The 18,827-nt window shown below is 42.7% G+C and overlaps 2 protein-coding genes and 2 long non-coding RNA genes across 10 annotated transcripts in view; 3 read left to right on the top strand and 1 right to left on the bottom strand.

Moving 5' to 3' along the window:
* LOC126991231 (uncharacterized) lies at positions 1–4,618 on the top strand. 6 transcript variants are annotated; one of them, XR_007745278.1, is made up of 5 exons: positions 1–313; positions 504–1,830; positions 2,022–3,509; positions 3,898–4,282; positions 4,480–4,599. It is a non-coding gene; the product is annotated as an uncharacterized LOC126991231 (long non-coding RNA). The 6 variants fall into 6 exon arrangements; XR_007745275.1 differs by lacking the exon at positions 4,480–4,599 and having other exon boundaries at positions 504–882; positions 1,072–1,830; positions 3,898–3,962; XR_007745277.1 differs by lacking the exon at positions 4,480–4,599 and having other exon boundaries at positions 504–1,451; positions 1,640–1,830; positions 3,898–3,962.
* LOC126991225 (serine/threonine-protein phosphatase 4 regulatory subunit 3-like) overlaps positions 1–18,649 on the bottom strand; it is a 34,682-nt gene extending 16,033 nt beyond the window's left edge. For both annotated transcript variants that reach the window (XM_050850006.1, XM_050850007.1), the window contains exons 1-8: positions 18,409–18,649; positions 15,362–15,657; positions 13,915–14,122; positions 12,522–12,665; positions 10,771–11,079; positions 7,508–7,678; positions 6,173–6,328; positions 4,544–4,705 (exon numbers count right to left, since the gene is read on the bottom strand). In XM_050850006.1, the coding sequence (XP_050705963.1) occupies positions 4,544–4,705; positions 6,173–6,328; positions 7,508–7,678; positions 10,771–11,079; positions 12,522–12,665; positions 13,915–14,122; positions 15,362–15,456 (1,245 nt within the window). In that variant the 5' untranslated portion in view covers positions 15,457–15,657; positions 18,409–18,649. The remainder of the gene's footprint in view (positions 1–4,543; positions 4,706–6,172; positions 6,329–7,507; positions 7,679–10,770; positions 11,080–12,521; positions 12,666–13,914; positions 14,123–15,361; positions 15,658–18,408) is intronic.
* Positions 6,696–7,384, top strand: LOC126991237 (uncharacterized). The gene is made up of 2 exons (XR_007745297.1): positions 6,696–6,911; positions 7,099–7,384. It is a non-coding gene; the product is annotated as an uncharacterized LOC126991237 (long non-coding RNA).
* LOC126991249 (adhesive plaque matrix protein-like) lies at positions 16,105–18,501 on the top strand. Its single transcript, XM_050850027.1, has 3 exons — positions 16,105–17,048; positions 17,112–18,293; positions 18,482–18,501. The coding sequence occupies exons 2-3, from the start codon at positions 17,321–17,323 to the stop codon at positions 18,499–18,501; spliced, it is 993 nt and encodes a 330-aa protein (XP_050705984.1). The 5' UTR covers positions 16,105–17,048; positions 17,112–17,320.
* Positions 18,650–18,827: the final 178 nt, after the last annotated feature.

The raw sequence follows: 18,827 nt of genomic DNA, 5'->3' as shown, positions 1-18,827 counted from the left end.
GGAGAGCGGAAGTTTTTTTTAGAGGCGATTTGTGCGGTTGTGGTTGGGGGTAGGAGCGTGGGGTTGGTTGTGGGTTGTAGGGGAAGAGTTGTAGTTTGTTGTAGTGTAAAGTAATTGGTTATAGGTTTTGTAGTTTCTGAGATATAAGGCGTTAAATTTAGCACAATTTTTTTTACTAATTTGTGTATTTGGGGGCGAAAGTTTTTTTTAGTGGTGATTTGTGCGGTTGTGGTTGGTGGTAGGAGCGTGGGGTTGGTTGTGGGTTGTAGTGGAAGAGTTGTAGTTTGTTGTAGTGTAAAGTAATTGGTTGTAGGTGTTGTAGTTTCTGTGATATAAAGCGTTAAAGTTAGCACAATTTTTTTTTACTAATTTGTTCATGTGGGGGTGAAAGTTTTTTTTAGTGGTAATTTGTGCGGTTGTGGTTGGTGGTAGAAGCGTGGGGATGGTTGTGGGTTGTAGTGGAAGAGTTGTAGTTTGTTGTAGTGTAAAGTAATTGGTTGTAGGTTTTGTAGTTTCCGAGATATAAGGCGTTAAAGTTAGCACAATTTTTTTTACTAATTTGTACATGTGGGGGTGAAAGTTTTTTTTAGAGGCAATTTGTGCGGTTGTGGTTGGTGGTAGGAGCGTGGGGGTGGTTGTGGGTTGTAGTGGAAGAGTTGTAGTTTGTTGTAGTGTAAAGTAATTGGTTGTAGGTTTTGTAGTTTCTGAGATATAAAGCGTTAAAGTTAGCACAATTTTTTTTCCCTAATTTGTTCATGTGGGGTCGAAAGTTTTTTTTAGAGGTAATTTGTGCGGTTGTGGTTGGTGGTAGGAGCGTGGGGGTGGTTGTGGGTTGTAGTGGAAGAGTTGTAGTTTGTTGTAGTGTAAAGTAATTGGTTGTAGGTTTTGGAGTTTCTGAGATATAAGGCGTTAAAGTTAGCACAATTTTTTTTACTAATTTGTACATGTGGGGGTGAAAGTTTTTTTTAGAGGCGATTTGTGCGGTTGCGGTTGGTGGTAGGAGCGTGGGGTTGGTTGTGGGTTGTAGGGGAAGAGTTGTAGTTTGTTGTAGTGTAAAGTAATTGGTTGTAGGTTTTGTAGTTTCTGAGATATAAGGCGTTAAAGTTAGCACAATTTTTTTTTACTAATTTGTTGATGTGGGGGTGAAAGTTTTTTTTAGAGGCGATTTGTGCAGTTGTGGTTGGTGGTAGGAGCGTGGGGGTGGTTGTGGGTTGTAGTGGAAGAGTTGTAGTTTGTTGTAGTGTAAAGTAATTGGTTGTAGGTTTTGTAGTTTCTGAGATATAAGGCGTTAAATTTAGCACAATTTTTTTTTACTAATTTGTTCATGTGGGGGTGAAAGTTTTTTTTAGTGGTGATTTGTGCGGTTGTGGTTGGTGGTAGGAGCGTGGGGGTGGTTGTGGGTTGTAGGGGAAGAGTTGTAGTTTGTTGTAGTGTAAAGTAATTAGTTGTAGGTTTTGTAGTTTCTGAGATATAAGGCGTTAAATTTAGCACAATTTTTTTTACTAATTTGTACATGTGGGGGCGAAAGTTTTTTTAGTGGTAATTTGTGTGGTTGTGGTTGGTGGTAGGAGCGTGGGGGTGGTTGTGGGTTGTAGGGGAAGAGTTGTAGTTTGTTGTAGTGTAAAGTAATTGGTTATAGGTTTTGTAGTTTCTGAGATATAAAGCGTTAAAATTAGCACAATTTTTTTTTTCCTAATTTGTTCATGTGGGGTCGAAAGTTTTTTTTAGTGGTGATTTGTGCGGTTGTGGTTGGTGGTAGGAGCGTGGGGTTGGTTGTGGGTTGTAGGGGAAGAGTTGTAGTTTGTTGTAGTGTAAAGTAATTGGTTGTAGGTTTTGTAGTTTCTGAGATATAAGGCATTAGAGTTAGCACAATTTTTTTTTTCCTAATTTGTACATGTGGGGGCGAAAGTTTTTTTTAGTGGTAATTTGTGTGGTTGTGGTTGGTGGTAGGAGCGTGGGGTTGGTTGTGGGTTGTAGGGCAAGAGTTGCAGTTTGTTGTAGTGTAAAGTAATTGGTTGTAGGTTTTGTAGTTTCTGAGATATAAGGCGTTAAATTTAGCACAATTTTTTTTACTAATTTGTACATGTGGGGGTGAAAGTTTTTTTTAGAGGCGATTTGTGCGGTTGTGGTTGGTGGTAGGAGCATGGGGGTGGTTGTGGGTTGTAGTGGAAGATTTGTAGTTTCTTGTGGTGTAAACAGATCCATGACAGCTTTTGTAGTTTCTGAGATATAGGGCGTTAAAATTATCACAAGATTTTTTTAACATGTTCCTGGTGGGGGGGCAAAAGTTTTATTTAACGGTTATTTGTAGATTATAGTGAAAGAGTTGTAGTTTCTTGTAGTGTAAACTGATCCATGATAGCTATTGTAGTTTTGGAGATATAAGCCATTGAATGTAGGATAATTTTTCAGATTTAAAAAAAATTTTTTATTGTAATTCTGGAAAGTTTTTTTTTAAATGTGATTTGTGTGGTTATCCATAGTATTAGAAGCATGGGGATGGTTGTAGATTATAGTGAAAGAGTTGTAGTTTCTTGTGGTGTAAACAGATCCATGATAGCTATTGTAGTTTTGGAGATATAAGCCATTGAATGTAGGGTAATTTTTTCAGATTTTTAAATTTTTTTTAATGTAATTCTGGAAAGTTTTTTTAAATGTGATTTGTGCGGTTATTGATAGCACTAGAAGCATGGGGATGGTTGTAGATTGTAGTGAAAGAGTTGTAGTTTCTTGTGGTGTAAACAGATCCATGATAGCTATTGTAGTTTTGGAGATATAAGCCATTGAATGTAGGGTAATTTTTTCAGATTTTTTTTTTTTTATTGTAATTCTGGAAAGTTTTTTTTAAATGTGATTTGTGCGGTTATTGATAGCACTAGAAGCATGGGGATGATTGTAGATTGTAGTGAAAGAGTTGTAGTTTCTTGTAGTGTAAACAGATCTATGATAGCTATTGTAGTTTTGGAGATATAAGCCATTGAATGTAGGGTAATTTTTTCAGATTTTTTTTGTAATTCTGGAAAGTTTTGTATAAATGTGATTTGTGTGGTTATTGATAGCATTAGAAGCATCGGGATGGTTGTAGATTGTAGTGAAAGAGTTGTAGTTTCTTGTAGTGTAAACTGATCCATGATAGCTATTGTAGTTTTGGAGATATAAGCCATTGAATGTAGGATAATTTTTCAGATTTAAAAAAAAATTTTTATTGTAATTCTGGAAAGTTTTTTTTTAAATGTGATTTGTGTGGTTATCCATAGTATTAGAAGCATGGGGATGGTTGTAGATTATAGTGAACGAGTTGTAGTTTCTTGTAGTGTAAACAGATCTATGATAGCTATTGTAGTTTTGGAGATATAAGCCATTGAATGTAGGGTAATTTTTTCAGATTTTTTTTGTAATTCTGGAAAGTTTTTTATAAATGTGATTTGTGTGGTTATTGATAGCATTAGAAGCATCGGGATGGTTGTAGATTATAGTGAAAGAGTTGTAGTTTCTTGTAGTGTAAACAGGTCTGTGATAGCAATTGTAGTTTTGGAGATATAAGCCATTGAATGTAGGGTATTTTTTTCAGATTTTAAAAAAATTTTTTATTGTAATTCTGGAAAGTTTTTTTAAAATGTGATTTGTGCGGTTATCGATAGCACTAGAAGCATGGGGATGGTTGTAGATTGTAGTGAAAGAGTTGTAGTTTCTTGTGGTGTAAACAGATCCATGATAGCTTTTGTAGTTTTGGAGATATAAGCCATTGAATGTAGGGTAATTTTTTCAGATTTTTTTTTATTGTAATTCTGGAAAGTTTTTTTTAAATGTGATTTATGCGGTTATTGATAGCACTAGAAGCATGGGGATGGTTGTAGATTGTAGAGAAAGAGTTGTAGTTTCTTGTAGTGTAAACAGATCCATGATAGCTATTGTAGTTTTGGAGATATAAGCCATTGAATGTAGGGTAATTTTTTCAGATTTTTAATTTTTTTTTTATTGTAATTCTGGAATGTTTTTTTAAAATGTGATTTGTGCGGTTATTGATAGCACTAGAAGCATGGGGATGATTGTAGATTGTAGTGAAAGAGTTGTAGTTTCTTGTAGTGTAAACAGATCCATGATAGCTGTTGTAGTTTTGGAGATATAAGCCATTGAATGTAGGGTAATTTTTTCAGATTTTTTTTTGTAATTGTGGAAAGTTTTTTTATAATGTGATTTGTGTGGTTATCCATAGTATTAGAAGCATGGGGATGGTTGTAGATTATAGTGAAAGAGTTGTAGTTTCTTGTAGTGTAAACAGGTCTATGATAGCAATTGTAGTTTTGGAGATATAAGCCATTGAATGTAGGGTAATTTTTTCAGATTTTTAAATTTTTTTTATTGTAATTCTGGAAAGTTTTTTTTAAATGTGATTTGTGCGGTTATTGATAGCACTAGAAGCATGGGGATGGTTGTAGATTGTAGTGAAAGAGTTGTAGTTTCTTGCAGTGTAAACAGATCCATGATAGCTATTGTAGTTTCCGAGATATAGGGCGGCAAACTCCCCCCTCTCGTCTCCTACCTCCTCTGCCTTGTGCTGTTGTTGAAGCATGTATTCTCGGACCATAGAGGGCGAGAACTCCACTATGTAACTGAGGATGTCCACAGAGGAGGACTTGATCACAGGGTCTTCCAGTGCCAAGGTGATTTCCAGGGCTGACAACACTCCCAGGCTGCTCAGCGTCTGGGAAGGGAAAGGTTAGGTTAGGTTAGTGGACGAAACTCGCTCTAGCTCGAATACCGCTCGCTCTACCTCGCTCGAATTTTGTGTGTGGGTGTGTGGAGCCCTCTCGCTTGTTCTCTCTCTGTCTCGCTCAGTTTCTCTCGCTCTAAATATGAGAAATATGTGAAAGAGTTAACGCAATTTTTTTTCAACTTTGTGACATCCTCGCACGAAACTCGCTCTAGCTCGAATACCGCTCGCTCTACCTCGCTCGAATTTTGTGTGTGGGTGTGTGGAGCCCTCTCGCTTGTTCTCTCTCTGTCTCGCTCAGTTTCTCTCGCTCTAAATACGAGAAAAATGTGAAAAAGTTAACACAAAATATTTTAATTCAACATTTTTTCAGCGACACCCTTGAACAAAACTCGCTCTATCTCAAAAACCGCTCGCTCTACCTCGCTCGAATTTTGTGTGTGGGTGTGTGGAGCCCTCTCGCTTGTTCTCTCTCTGTCTCGCTCAGTTTCTCTCGCTCTAAATACAAAAAAAAGTGCAAAAATCTTTCAACTTGACATTTTTTTCAGTGACATCCTCGCACGAAACTCGCTCTAGCTCGAATACCGCTCGCTCTACCTCGCTCAAATTTTGTGTGTGGGTGTGTGGAGCCCTCTCGCTTGTTCTCTCTCTGTCTCGCTCTCCTTCTCTCGCTCTAAATATGAGAAATATGTGAAAGAGTTAACGCAATTTTTTTTCAACTTTGTGACATCCTCGCACGAAAATCGCTCTAGCTCAAATACCGCTCGCTCTACCTCGCTCAAATTTTGTGTGTGGGTGTGTGGAGCCCTCTCGCTCGTTCTCTCTCTATCTCACTCTCTTGCTCTCGCTCTAAATATAATAAAATGCATATAATATAACTCCACGCTCCACCTCAAACACTGCCCGCATCTACCTTTCTTGGAGAAGTCAGAAATCTTCCCTCCAATTCACCTCCACTTTCCTCCACATCCACTCATCCCTCCTCCACTTCCTTGCATCCACTTATAGCTCAGTCTTCCCTCTCTCTATCCACACTATCCACATCCGGCTACCATCATCCGTCTTCCGGCAATCCACACTTTTGTTAAGGATTATGCATCTAACCTCTCCACTTTTCTCTAACTTTCCCTCCACTTTCCTCCACATCCACTCATGCCTCCTCCACCTCCCTGCATCCACTTATAGCCCAGTCCTTCCTCTGTCCATCCACACTATCCACATCCGTCTACCTTAATCCGTCTTCATGCAATCCACTCTTTTATCCAGGTCTATGCCTCTCACCAATCCACTTTTCTGTAACTCTTCCTCCAATTCACCTCCAATTTCCTCCACATCCACTCATCCCTCCTCCACATCCCTGCATCCACTTATAGCCCAGTCTTTCCTCTGTCCATCCACACCATCCGCATCCGTCTACCTTTATCCGTTCTCCTGTAACATCCACTTTCGTAACCTTACCTTGAAGAATGCCTCCCTGCTTGTGGGCTGCAAGGTCTGTGAGAATGTGCAGAACTCCTTGAGGAAGAGAACGAGATCTCTCCTACGATCCACCGCAACCTCCTCTTCCACCGCTCCTAACTGGTGGAACAGCTCGCTCAGGAACCGCTCGTCCTCCTGTAGTGGTAGTAGAGTAGTGGTAGTAGTAGTGGTAGTGGTGGTAGTGGTGGTAGAATCACTTATAAGGCCAAAAATCCACATCAAAATCAACCAACTCGGAAAAAATTTGGTGGATTTGGGCGATGAAAAATATGATTATCGGGACGAATCGCGCGATATCTCCGGCATCCCTCGCTCTACCTCGCTCAAATTCGGACACAGGATAGGTGGATCCTCGCTCTAACTCTCGCTTTAATCCCCACTTCTCTAGACCTAATGAATCCCATGAAAAAAGGAAAAATATTAAGGCACTGGAAAATTTGTTAAGTTGAGCGAGGAAAAATTGTTGGGACTAATCGCTCGATATCTCCGGCATCCCTCGCTCTACCTCGCTCAAATTTCGACACAGGATAGGTGGATCCTCGCTCTACCTCTCGCTCTAATCCCCATCCCTATAGATTCATAAATACTATAAAAAAAAGCCTAAAATCTTCACGTACCCAAAAATCAACTCTGAACATCACAAAAACTCGCTCAACTTTATCGCTCAATATCTCCGCCATCCCTCGCTCTATCTCACTCAAATTCGGACACAGGATAGGTGAATCCTCGCTCTACCTCTCGCTCTAATCCCCATCCCTATAGATTCATAAATACTATAAAAAAAAGCCTAAAATCTTCACGTACCCAAAAATCAACTCTGAACATCACAAAAACTCGCTCAACTTTATCGCTCAATATCTCCGCCATCCCTCGCTCTACCTCGCTCAAATTCGGACACAGGATAGGTGGATCCTCGCTCTACCTCTCGCTCTAATCCCCATCCCTATAGATTCATAAATACTATAAAAAAAAAGCCTAAAATCTTCACGTACCCAAAAATCAACTCTGAACATCACCAAAAACTCGCTCAACTTAATCGCTCAATATCTCCGCCATCCCTCGCTCTACCTCGCTCAAATTCGGACACAGGATAGGTGGATCCTCGCTCTACCTCTCGCTCTAATCCCCATCCCTATAGATTCATAAATACTATAAAAAAAAGCCTAAAAACTTGACGTACCCAAAAATCAACTCTGAACATCACAAAAACTCGCTCAACTTTATCGCTCAATATCTCCGCCATCCCTCGCTCTATCTCGCTCAAATTCGGACACCAGGTAGCCGGACCCTCGCTCTACGCCTCGCTCCACTCACCTGTATAAGCGACACGATCTCGACCTTGTTAAAGAAGATGAACGAGGAAAGTGTGGAGAGCATATTCTCCTCGAAGACCGCAGGCGTCGGCAACACCACATCCTGAATGTACTGGACTCTATAGGTCTGGTGGATCTTACTGAGGAGCTCCGTGTTGGCGATAGGGATGACCTGCAATAGTAATAGTAGTAGTAGTAGTAGTAGTAGTAGTAGTAGTAGTAGTAGTAGTAGTAGTAGTGGTGGTGGTGGTTAGTCTGGTTGCTTTGAAGACGGAAAAAAAATCGGGATAAAACGTCGGAATTTCGTGCACACTCGCTCAGTCTCGCTCAAGTTTCCGCTCTCTCGCTCAATGTATCTAAGTTCTGATTACACGGACATAGACTAGATTAAATTCCGCTTCTTCTAGTACAAAGCTCATCTCTCTATCTCAATTCATAAGGCTGGAAATAGCAAAAAATTAAGATGGGAAAAATCGGAATAGGTCAAAATTTCTTGCACACTTGCTCAGTCTCGCTCAAATTTCCGCTCTCTCGCTCAATGTATCTAAGTTCTGATTACACGGACATAGACTAGATTAAATTCCGCTTCTTCTAGTGCAAAGCTCACCTCTCTATCTCTATTCATAAGGCTGGAAATCGCAAAAAATTAAGATGAAAAAAATTGAAAACCTTAAAATTTCTTGCACACTCGCTCAGTCTCGCTCAAATTTCCGCTCTCTCGCTCAATGTATCTAAGTTCTGATTGCACGGACATAAATTAGATTAAATTCCGCTTCTTCTAGTGCAAAGCTCACCTCTCTATCTCTATTCATAAGGCTGGAAATAGCAAAAAATTAAGATGAAAAAAATTGAAAACCTTAAAATTTCTTGCACACTCGCTCAGTCTCGCTCAAATTTCCGCTCTCTCGCTCGATGTATCTAAGTTCTGATTACACGGACATAGACTAGATTAAATTCCGCTTCTTCTAGTGCAAAGCTCATCTCTCTATCTCAATTCATAAGGCTGGAAATAGCAAAAAATTAAGATGGGAAAAATCGGAATAGGTCAAAATTTCTTGCACACTCGCTCAGTCTCGCTCAAGTTTCCGCTCTCTCGCTCAATGTATCTAAGTTCTGATTGCACGGACATAGACTAGATTAAATTCCGCTTCTTCTAGTGCAAAGCTCACCTCTCTATCTCTATTCATAAGGCTGGAAATAGCAAAAAATCAAGATGGAAAAATTCAGAATAGGTCAAAATTTCTTGCACACTTGCTCAGTCTCGCTCAAATTCCCACTCTCTCGCTCAATGTATCTAAGTTCTGATTGCTCAGACATAGACTAGATTAAATTCCGCTTCTTCTAGTGCAAAGCTGAACTCTCTATCTCTATTCATAAGGCTGGAAATTGCAAAAAATCAAGATGAAAAAAATTGGAAAAGGTCAGAATTTCTTGCACACTCGCTCAGTCTCGCTCAAGTTTCCGCTCTCTCGCTCAATGTATCTAAGTTCTGATTGCTCAGACATAGACTAGATTAAATTCCGCTTCTTCTAGTGCAAAGCTCAACTCTATATCTCAATTCATAAGGCCGGAAATAGCAAAAAATCAAGATGAAAAAAATTAAAAACCTTAAAATTTCTTGCACACTCGCTCAGTCTCGCTCAAGTTTCCGCTCTCTCGCTCAATGTATCTAAGTTCTGATTACACGGACATACATTTGATTAAATTCCGCTTCTTCTAGTGCACAGCTCAACTCTCTATCTCTATTCATAAGGCTGGAAATAGCAAAAAATTAAGATGAAAAAAATCAGAAGAGATCAGAATTTCTTGCACACTTGCTCAGTCTCGCTCAAATTTCCGCTCTCTCGCTCAATGTATCTAAGTTCTGATTGCACGGACATAGACTAGATTAAATTCCGCTTCTTCTAGTGCAAAGCTCACCTCTCTATCTCTATTCATAAGGCTGGAAATAGCAAAAAATTAAGATGAAAAAAATTGAAAACCTTAAAATTTCTTGCACACTTGCTCAGTCTCGCTCAAATTTCCGCTCTCTCGCTCAATGTATCTAAGTTCTGATTACACGGACATAGACTAGATTAAATTCCGCTTCTTCTAGTGCAAAGCTCAACTCTCTATCTCTATTCATAAGGCTGGAAATAGCAAAAATTTTGATGAAAAAAATCAGAAGAGGTCAGAATTTCTTGCACACTTGCTCAGTCTCGCTCAAATTTCTGCTCTCTCGCTCAACACAACTAAACATTCAAAACACCGCCATAAACTAGATAAAATTCTGCTCCTTCTGACACCACTCTCAACTTTCTATCTCAACTCAAAGCCTCAGAAAAAGCAAAAAAATAATGATGGAAAAAGTCAAAACACTCAAATTTTCTTGCACACTTGCTCAGTCTCGCTCAAATTCCCACTCTTTCGCTCAACACAACTAAACATTCAAAACACCACCATAAACTAGACAAAATTCTGCTCCTTCTGACACCACTCTCAACTTTCTATCTCAACTCAAAGCCTCAGAAAAAGCAAAAAAATAATGATGGAAAAAGTCAAAACACTCAAATTTTCTTGCACACTCGCTCAGTCTCGCTCAAATTCCTGCTCTCTCGCTCAACACAACAAAACATTCAAAACACTGCCATAAACTAGACAAAATTCCGCTCCTTCTGACACCATTCACAACTTTCTATCTCAACTCAAAGCCTCAGAAAAAGTAAAAAATACCGATGAAAAAAGTCAAAACAATCAAAATTTCTTCCACACTTGCTCATTCTCGCTCAAATTCCTGCTCTCTCGCTCAACACAACAAAACATTCAAAACACCACCATAAACTAGAGAACATTCCGCTTCTTTTGACACCACTCTCAACTTTCTATCTCAACTCAAAGCCTCAGAAAAAGCAAAAAAATAATGATGGAAAAAGTCAAAACAATCAAAATTTCTTACACACTCGCTCAGTCTCGCTCAAATTCCCGCTCTCTCGCTCAACACAACAAAACATTCAAAACACCGCCATAAACTAGACAAAATTCCGCTTCTATCGACACCACTCTCAACTTTCTATCTCAACTCAAAGCCTCAAAAAAAGCAAAAAAATACCGATGAAAAAAGTCAAAACAATCAAAATTCCTTACACACTCGCTCAGTCTCGCTCAAATTCCCGCTCTCTCGCTCAACACAACAAAACATTCAAAACACCACCATAAACTAGACAAAATTCCGCTTCTTCTGACACCACTCACAACTTTCTATCTCAACTCAACACCCTCCCTCACCTCCTTGAACTTGGCGATGCTCTTCAGATACTGGCGATGTCTCCGAGGATAGGGGCTCGAGGGATCATACTCCAGACAGCCTACCACATCAAAAATGGTGTCATCAGCGAACATGATTTCGAAAAGGGCGTTCTTGTTGAGCAGGAAAATGTTCTTGAAGATCTCGTAGAGGATGTGGAGCCCCTCGATGTTCTCCAAGTCCTCACAGATGTGGAAGATGGCGACCAGCTTCTTGATATATCCCTCATTTTCCAGCGCGATGGCAAGCTTCTCCCGGCGAATCGGCGAATGTAGGCAGTTACTGATCACCTGCGGATTAGAGCGAGGCATGGGGTGATAGAGCGAGGGTTGGCGCACGTGTTGATGGGGGGATTAGAGCGAGGGGTGGAGGGATGGTTGAGATATTGAGCGATAGAAATAGCTCACTTTTTCTGCGATTTCTGTGCCCGAAATTGAATGTCGCTGATTAAAGAGAGATTAGAGATAGAGCGAGAGGGGTGGGAGAGTGAGCGAGGGGTGGGGTGATAGAGCGAGGGTTGGCGCACGTGTGGGTGGGGTGATTAGAGCGAGGGGTGGAGGGATGGTTGAGATATTGAGCGATAGAAATAGCTCACTTTTTCTACGATTTCTGTGCCCGAAATTGAATGTCGCTGATTAAAGAGAGATTAGAGATAGAGCGAGAGGGATGGGAGAGTGACCGAGGCATGGGGTGATAGAGCGAGGGTTGGCGCACGTGTTGATGGGGGGATTAGAGCGAGGGATGGAGGGATGGTTGAGATATTGAGCGATAAAGATAGCTCACTTTTTCTGCGATTTCTGTGCCCAAAATTGAATGTCGCTGATCGGAGAGAGATTAGAGATAGAGCGAGAGGGATGGGAGAGTGACCGAGGCATGGGGTGATAGAGCGAGGGTTGGCGCACGTGTGGGTGGGGTGATTAGAGCGAGGGGTGGAGGGATGGCAGAGATATGGAACGATAAAGATAGCTCACTAAAGAAAGTTTGGGTTAGAGAGTTCCAGCTGGGGGGCGAAAGTTTTTTATAGTGGCGATTTGTGGGGTTATGGGTGGTGTTAGGAATGTGCGGATTGTTGTAAGTTATAGTGGAAGAGTTGTAGTTTATTGTAGTGTTAACGGTTTTGAGATAGCTGTTGTAGTTTTTGAGATATAGGGCGTTAAATATAGCACAACAATTTTTTTTAACATGTTCCTGCAGGGGGCGAAAGTTTTTTATAGCGCCGATTTGTGGGGTTATGGGTGGTGTTAGGAATGTGCGGATTGTTGTAAGTTATAGTGGAAGAGTTGTAGTTTATTGTAGTGTTAACGGTTTTGTGATAGCTGTTGTAGTTTCCGAGATATAGGGCGTTAAAAATACCACAACTTTTTTTTCAAACTTCTTCCTGTGGGGGTCGAAAGTTTTTTATAGCGCCGATTCGCAGGGTTATGGGTGGTGTTAGGAACGTGCGGATTGTTGTAAGTTATAGTGGAAGAGTTGTAGTTTATTGCAATGTTAACGGCTTTGTGATAGCTATTGTAGTTTCTGAGATATAGGGCATTAAAGATAGCACAAGAATTTTTTTTTCCAACTTGTTCCTGCGGTCGAAAGTTTTTTATAGCGGAGATTTGTGGGGTTATGGGTGGTGTTAGGAATGTGCGGATTGTTGTAAGTTATAGTGGAAGAGTTGTCGTTTATTGTAGTGTTAACGGTTTTGTGATAGCTATTGTAGTTTCTGAGATATAGGGCGTCAAATTACCTCATTGATATCCTCCAGCCTGCCGGTCTCACAGGGGGGCAGCTCCACCCAGGGATTGGAGTCTGTCACATCATCAAACCTCTCATCCTCACTCTCTTCTACGATGTCCTGGGTGATGTCTACACTCGGATCTTTGCCTTGGACCTGGGGATTAAAGCGAGATTAGAGATAGAGCGAGAGGGGCGAGGGAGTGAGCGAGGGGTGGGGTGATAGAGCGAGGGTTGGCGCACGTGTGGGTGGGGAGATTAGAGCGAGGGGTGGAGGGATGGCGGAGATATAGAGCGATAAAGATGAGAGAAATAGAGAGAGACGGAGATTGAAAAAGGTTGAGAAAAAAATATATATCAAATCATGGGTCTGAGGATTAGAGCGAGGGGTTGGGGGGAGTGAGCGAGGCATTGGGTGATAGAGCGAGGGTTGGCGCATGTGTCAGTGGGGAGATTAGAGCGAGAGATGAAAGGATGGTGGAGATATTGAGCGATAGAGATAGCTCACTTTTTTTCGTTTTTTCATGGCCATATTTGAATGTCACTGATTAGAGAGAGATTAGAGATAGAGCGAGAGGGGCGAGGGAGTGAGCGAGGGGTGGGGAAATAGAGCGAGGGTTGGCGCACATGTGGGTGGGGAGATTAGAGCGAGAGATACAAGGATGGCCGATTAAAAGCAGAAGTGTTAACATCAAAATTTTCAACCGTCAAAAAATTGTACCTTGACAAACACACACACACACACACCCTCACACAAAACTCGCTCTAACTCCCAAACCTCTCGCTCTACCTCGCTCAAATTTTAACACAAGATAGCCCTAACATCTGTCCTTCTCTCTCTAAAATCATATTCTCTTACCCTCGCTCAATATTCTGAAAAAACAAAAAGCGTAACTCAAAAAAATTCCCCCGCCCACCCAAAATTTTTAGACATCCTCGAACAAAACTCGCTCTAACTCCCAAACCCCTCGCTCCACCTCGCTCAAATTTTAACACAAGGTAGCCCACACATCTGCCCTTCTCTCTCTAAAGCCTCGTTCTTTTTCTCACACCCATAACTTAGAAAAACGCAAAAAAGTTAACCAAATTTCCCAGCGACAAAACTAAAAAAAAAAACTTCCACACACACATCCTCGCACAAAACTCGCTCTAACTCCCAAGCCCCTCGCTCTACCTCGCTCAAATTTTAACACAAGGTAGCCCACACATCCGCCCTTCTCTCTCTAAAACCTCATTACCTAACTCTTCACGAAAACTTAGAAAAATTAAAAACCGTCAACGTAACTTTCGTCAAAAAAAAAAAAAAAAATTCGAAACCACTCACACACACTCGCACAAAACTCGCTCTAACTCCCAAGCCCCTCGCTCTACCTCGCTCAAATTCTAGCACCACATAGCTCACCCACCTGGCAAATCTTCTCCCAGATCTCGTCGCAGCCTGCCTTTTCCTGGAAGCTCAGCGCAAGGTCGAAGTTCTCCCCCTCGGACCAGACGATTAGGGTGCCCTGCTGTTTCTGATAAGCCGTGTCTGCCTGGATCCGGGACTCAAGGAGGAGAGATCCGTCGCTCTCCGCTCGGACCAGGAGAGACATGCCCTTCAGTCTCTCCACATAGCTGGGGAGGAGGAGGAAGGGAAGGGATAGGAAGGGTTGGGATGGGAAGGGAAGGGATGGGATGGGAAGGGAATGGAAGGGAAGGGATAGAAAGGGAAGGGATGGGAAGGGAAGGGAAGGGAATGGAATGGATGGGAGGAAAGGAAGGGATGGGGAAGGAAGGGATGGGATGGGAAGGAAGGGATGGGATGGGAAGGTTGGGATGGGAATGGAAGGAAGGAATGGAAGGAAGGGAAGGGAAGGGATGGGAAGGGTTGGGATGGTAAAGAAGGGATGGGAAGGGTTGGGATGGGAAGGAAGGAAGGGAAGGGAAGGGAAGGAAGGAAGGAAGGGAAGGGATGGGAAGGTTGGGATGGGAAGGAAGGGATGGGAAGGATGGAAGGAAGGGATGGGAAGGAAGGATGGGAAGGAAGGATGGGAAGGAAGGGATGGGAAGGAAGGATGGGATAGGAAGGAAGGAAGGAAGGGAAGGGATGGAAGGAAGGAAGGAAGGGAAGGAAGGGAAGGAAGGAAGGATGGAAGGAAGGATGGGAAGGAAGGGATGGGAAGGAAGGAAGGGATGGAAGGAAGGGATGGAAGGATGGGGAAGGAAGGAAGGAAGGAAGGAAGGGATGGGAAGGAAGGAAGGGAATGGAAGGAAGGAATGGAAGGAAGGATGGGAAGGAAGGAAGGGAAGGGATGGGAAGGGAAGGATGGGAAGGAAGGAAGGAAGGAAGGGAATGGAAGGGAAATGGGAAGGAAGGAAGGAAGGATGGGAAGGGATGGGAAGGAAGGAAGGGATGGGAAGGAAGGAATGGAAGGGAAGGGAATGGAAGGAAGGAATGGAAGGATGGGAAGGAAGGGATGGGAAGGAAGGGAAGGGATGGGAAGGAATGGAAGGAAGGATGGGAAGGGATGGGAAGGGAAGGGAAGGGATGGGAAGGGAAGGGAATGGAAGGGAAGGGAATGGAAGGGAAGGGAAGGGAAGGGAAGGGAAGGGATGGGAAGGGAAGGGATGGGAAGGGAAGGGAAGGGAAGGGAAGGGATGGGGAGGAGAGAGAGAGAGAGAGAGAGAGAGAGAATTACTTTTTACATAATATAATATCTACTACTACTTATACTACTACTAAGACTATTCCTACTACTACCATCATTCTTACCATCTACTTAAATGTACTATCCGACACCCCATAAGCCATACTACCAAAACCCACCTCCTACTACTACTACTACTACTACTACTACTACTACTATTACTTACGAGGATGTGACGTGTCCCGTGCCTCTGTCGTCCCACTGGCGGTCGGCGTTAAGTGCATACAGCTTGACCCTGCGGCGTGCCATCCTGTCAGCCATCTTGGATAGTAGTAGTAACTGTAGTAGATTTGGTAGTAGGTGGGTGTTGGTAGTGGGCGTTGTGGGGTGTCGGGTAGGGGGTTTAAGTGGTTGGCGAGTAGTGTGGTGATAGTGGGAGCGGCGGTAGAGGCGGTTGAATTAGTGGTTGACCGGCCATCACCTCCACACCCACTCAGAACTTGGTTGATTTTAACTCCACATCTGAAATGGGGCGAAAAGGGATGTTATGTTCCCGCACGTTTCTCGCTCTATCTCAAAATTCCCTCGCTCTACCTCGCTCGAATTTGGTGTGCCCTTCGCTCTATCCCTCCCGCTCATCCTCTCTCAGTCTCGCTCTCTTTCTCTCGCTCGAAATGCCCAAAAAAGATAAAAATGTTAGCTCATAAATATTTTAACTTGACATTTTTTTGCTCACATCCTCGCACGAAACTCGCTCTATCTCTAAAACTGCTCGCTCTACCTCACTCTAATTTGGTGTGCCACTCACTCTATCCCTTTCGCTCATCCTCTCTCAATCTCGCTCTCTTTCTCTCGCTCTAAATGCCCAAAAAAGATAAAAATGTTAGCTCATAAATATTTTAACTTGATATTTTTTTGCTCAAATCCTCACACAATTCTCACTCTATCTCGAAGTCCTCTCGCTCTACCTCGCTCAAATTTGGTGTGCCCCTCGCTCTATCCCTCTCGCTCATCCTCTCTCAATCTGGTTTTCTTTCTCTTCCTGGAAATCCAAAAAAAAGCAAAAAAGGATAACTCAAATATTTTTAAAGTCAACATTTTTTCAGCCATGTCCTCACACGAAACTCGCTCTATCTCTAAAACTACTCACTCTACCTCGCTCTAATTTGGTGTGCCCCTCGCTCTATCCCTCCCGCTCATCCTCTCTCAAGCTCGCTCTCTTTCTCTCGCTCGAAATGCCAAAAAAAGTGAAAAATGTTAGCTCATAAATATTCAAACTTGACATTTTTTTGCTCACATCCTCGCACGAAACTCGCTCTATCTCTAAAACCACTCGCTCTACCTCGCTCAAATTTGGTGTGCCACTCGCTCTATCCCTCCCGCTCATCCTCTCTCAATCTCAGTCTCTTCCTCTCGCTCTAAATGCCCAAAAAAGTGAAAAATGTTCGCTCAGAAATATTAAAACTAACCTAACTTAACCTAACCTTCTGGGTATGTGCGTTTTTCTATGTGCGCATGTGTGTGTGTGTGTGTGTGTGTGTGTGTGTTAATTTGTGTGCGTTTAATTGGCCTGTATGTGTGCGTGTAAGTAATGGATGAGTCTATACGTACATAAACTAAAACTACGCACATACAGCCCCTGAAAATACGCACACAGGGCCCAAAACACACACAATCTTAACATACATGGAGAATAAAATACGCACACAGCCTCAAAAAATACGCACACAGGCCCCCAAAACTTGCACACACACAATCTTTACGTACATGGACACTAAAATACGCACACAGCCTCAAATTATACGCACACAGCCTTAAAAAATACCTACACAGACCCTCAAAAATACGCACACACAATCTTTACGTACATGGAAACAAAAAAACGCACACAGCCTCAAAAAATACACACACAGGTCCCTAAAATACGCACACAGCCTCAAAAAATACACACACAGGTCCCTAAAATACGCACACAGCCTCAAAAAATACACACACAGGTCCCTAAAATACGCACACAGCCTCAAAAAAAACGCACACAGACCCCCAAAACACACACACACACGATCTTTACGTACATGGAAACTAGAAAAACGCACACAGCCTCAAAATATACACACAGGTCCCTAAAATACGCACACAGCCTCAAAAAAACGCACACAGACCCCCAAAACACACACACACACACATGTACACACACAGGCAAAAAGCGTACACAGCCACCCCATGTACACACACACACACGTACACACAAAAACATACACACACACACACACACACACACACACACACACACAGACACCCATGTACACACAGAAACGTACACAAACTCACGTACACACAACCAGAAAAACGTACACAGACTCACACGTACACACAGAAACGTACACAAACTCACGTACACAGAAACGTACACACGACCATAATAACGTACACAGACACCGATGTACACACAGAAACGTACACAAACTCACGTACACAGAAACGTACACACGACCATAATAACGTACACAGACACCGATGTACACACAGAAACGTACACAAACTCACGTACACAACCAGAAAAACGTACACATTCACACGTACACAAACTCACGTACACAGACACCCATGTACACACAGAAAAACGTACACAAACTCACGTACACAGACACCCATGTACACAGAGAAAAACGTACACAAACTCACGTACACAGACACCCATGTACACACAGAAAAACGTACACAAACACGTACACAGACACCCATGTACACACAGAAAAACGTACACAAACTCACGTACACAGACACCCATGTACACAGAAAAACGTACACAAACTCACGTACACAGCCAGAAAAACGTACACAGACACCCATGTACACCAAGAAACGTACACACACGCGTACACAGCCCCATGTACACACCGAAAAACGTACACAAACTCACGTACACAACCAGAAAAACGTACACAGACACCCATGTACACCAAGAAACGTACACAGACCCATGTACACACCGAAAAACGTACACAAACTCACGTACACAACCAGAAAAACGTACACAGACACCCATGTACACCAAGAAACGTACACAGCCCCATGTACACACCGAAAAACGTACACAAACTCACGTACACAGCCAGAAAAACGTACACAGCCAAACGTACAAAACACCAAAAAACGTACACACTCACGTACACAATCAAAAAACGTACACCCACAAAACCCCCAAAACACACACATGTACACACGCACGCACGCACGCACGCACAAACACCCAAAATACGGGATAATAACATGTATCGGAGTGCCGGGGAGGGGGACCGTCTCAAATCTTCGCTTATTTCTCCTATTTCCCGGTATTTCCCAGCGCCGGCGATGATCCAGTAGGTGCGGGAAGGCCTTGGCGATAATTCCCCGCCGCCCCGAGCCTGCACGAGGGACACAGCGCGAGAAATTAGCCAAAATATGAGAGCTTTTCCACCGCCATCACTGTGTTGAGGCGATCCACGGGGCTCACACGCACGGTCTCCCTCACACGGCCGCCATCTTGTCCCTTATTTATGGTTTTAAGGGTGTTTTAAGGGGCCCGGACGTGTTTTAAGGGTGTGTGGCGGGTTTTAATGGGCATAGCGAGGTGGTTTTAGGTGTTTTAAGGGGTTTAAGGGGTCATTTTAAGCGTATATAAGGGTAGCTAGGTTTTATATACGGGACCC

Source organism: Eriocheir sinensis, unplaced genomic scaffold (genome assembly GCF_024679095.1).
Source record: "Eriocheir sinensis breed Jianghai 21 unplaced genomic scaffold, ASM2467909v1 Scaffold252, whole genome shotgun sequence".
NCBI classification, from domain to species: Eukaryota; Metazoa; Arthropoda; class Malacostraca; order Decapoda; family Varunidae; genus Eriocheir; species Eriocheir sinensis.
Note: the sequence above shows the minus strand (reverse complement) of the source record. Positions and strands in the feature narration are given on the sequence as shown.

Bases quoted from the DNA above. Each gene is read 5' to 3' on its own strand.
- LOC126991249 (XM_050850027.1), top strand. From the start codon at position 17,321: ATGTACACACACAGGCAAAAAGCGTACACAGCCACCCCATGTACACAC. The intron at 18,294-18,481 runs GTACACACTCAC...GGTATTTCCCAG, and splicing joins CGTACAAAACACCAAAAAAC to CGCCGGCGATGATCCAGTAG.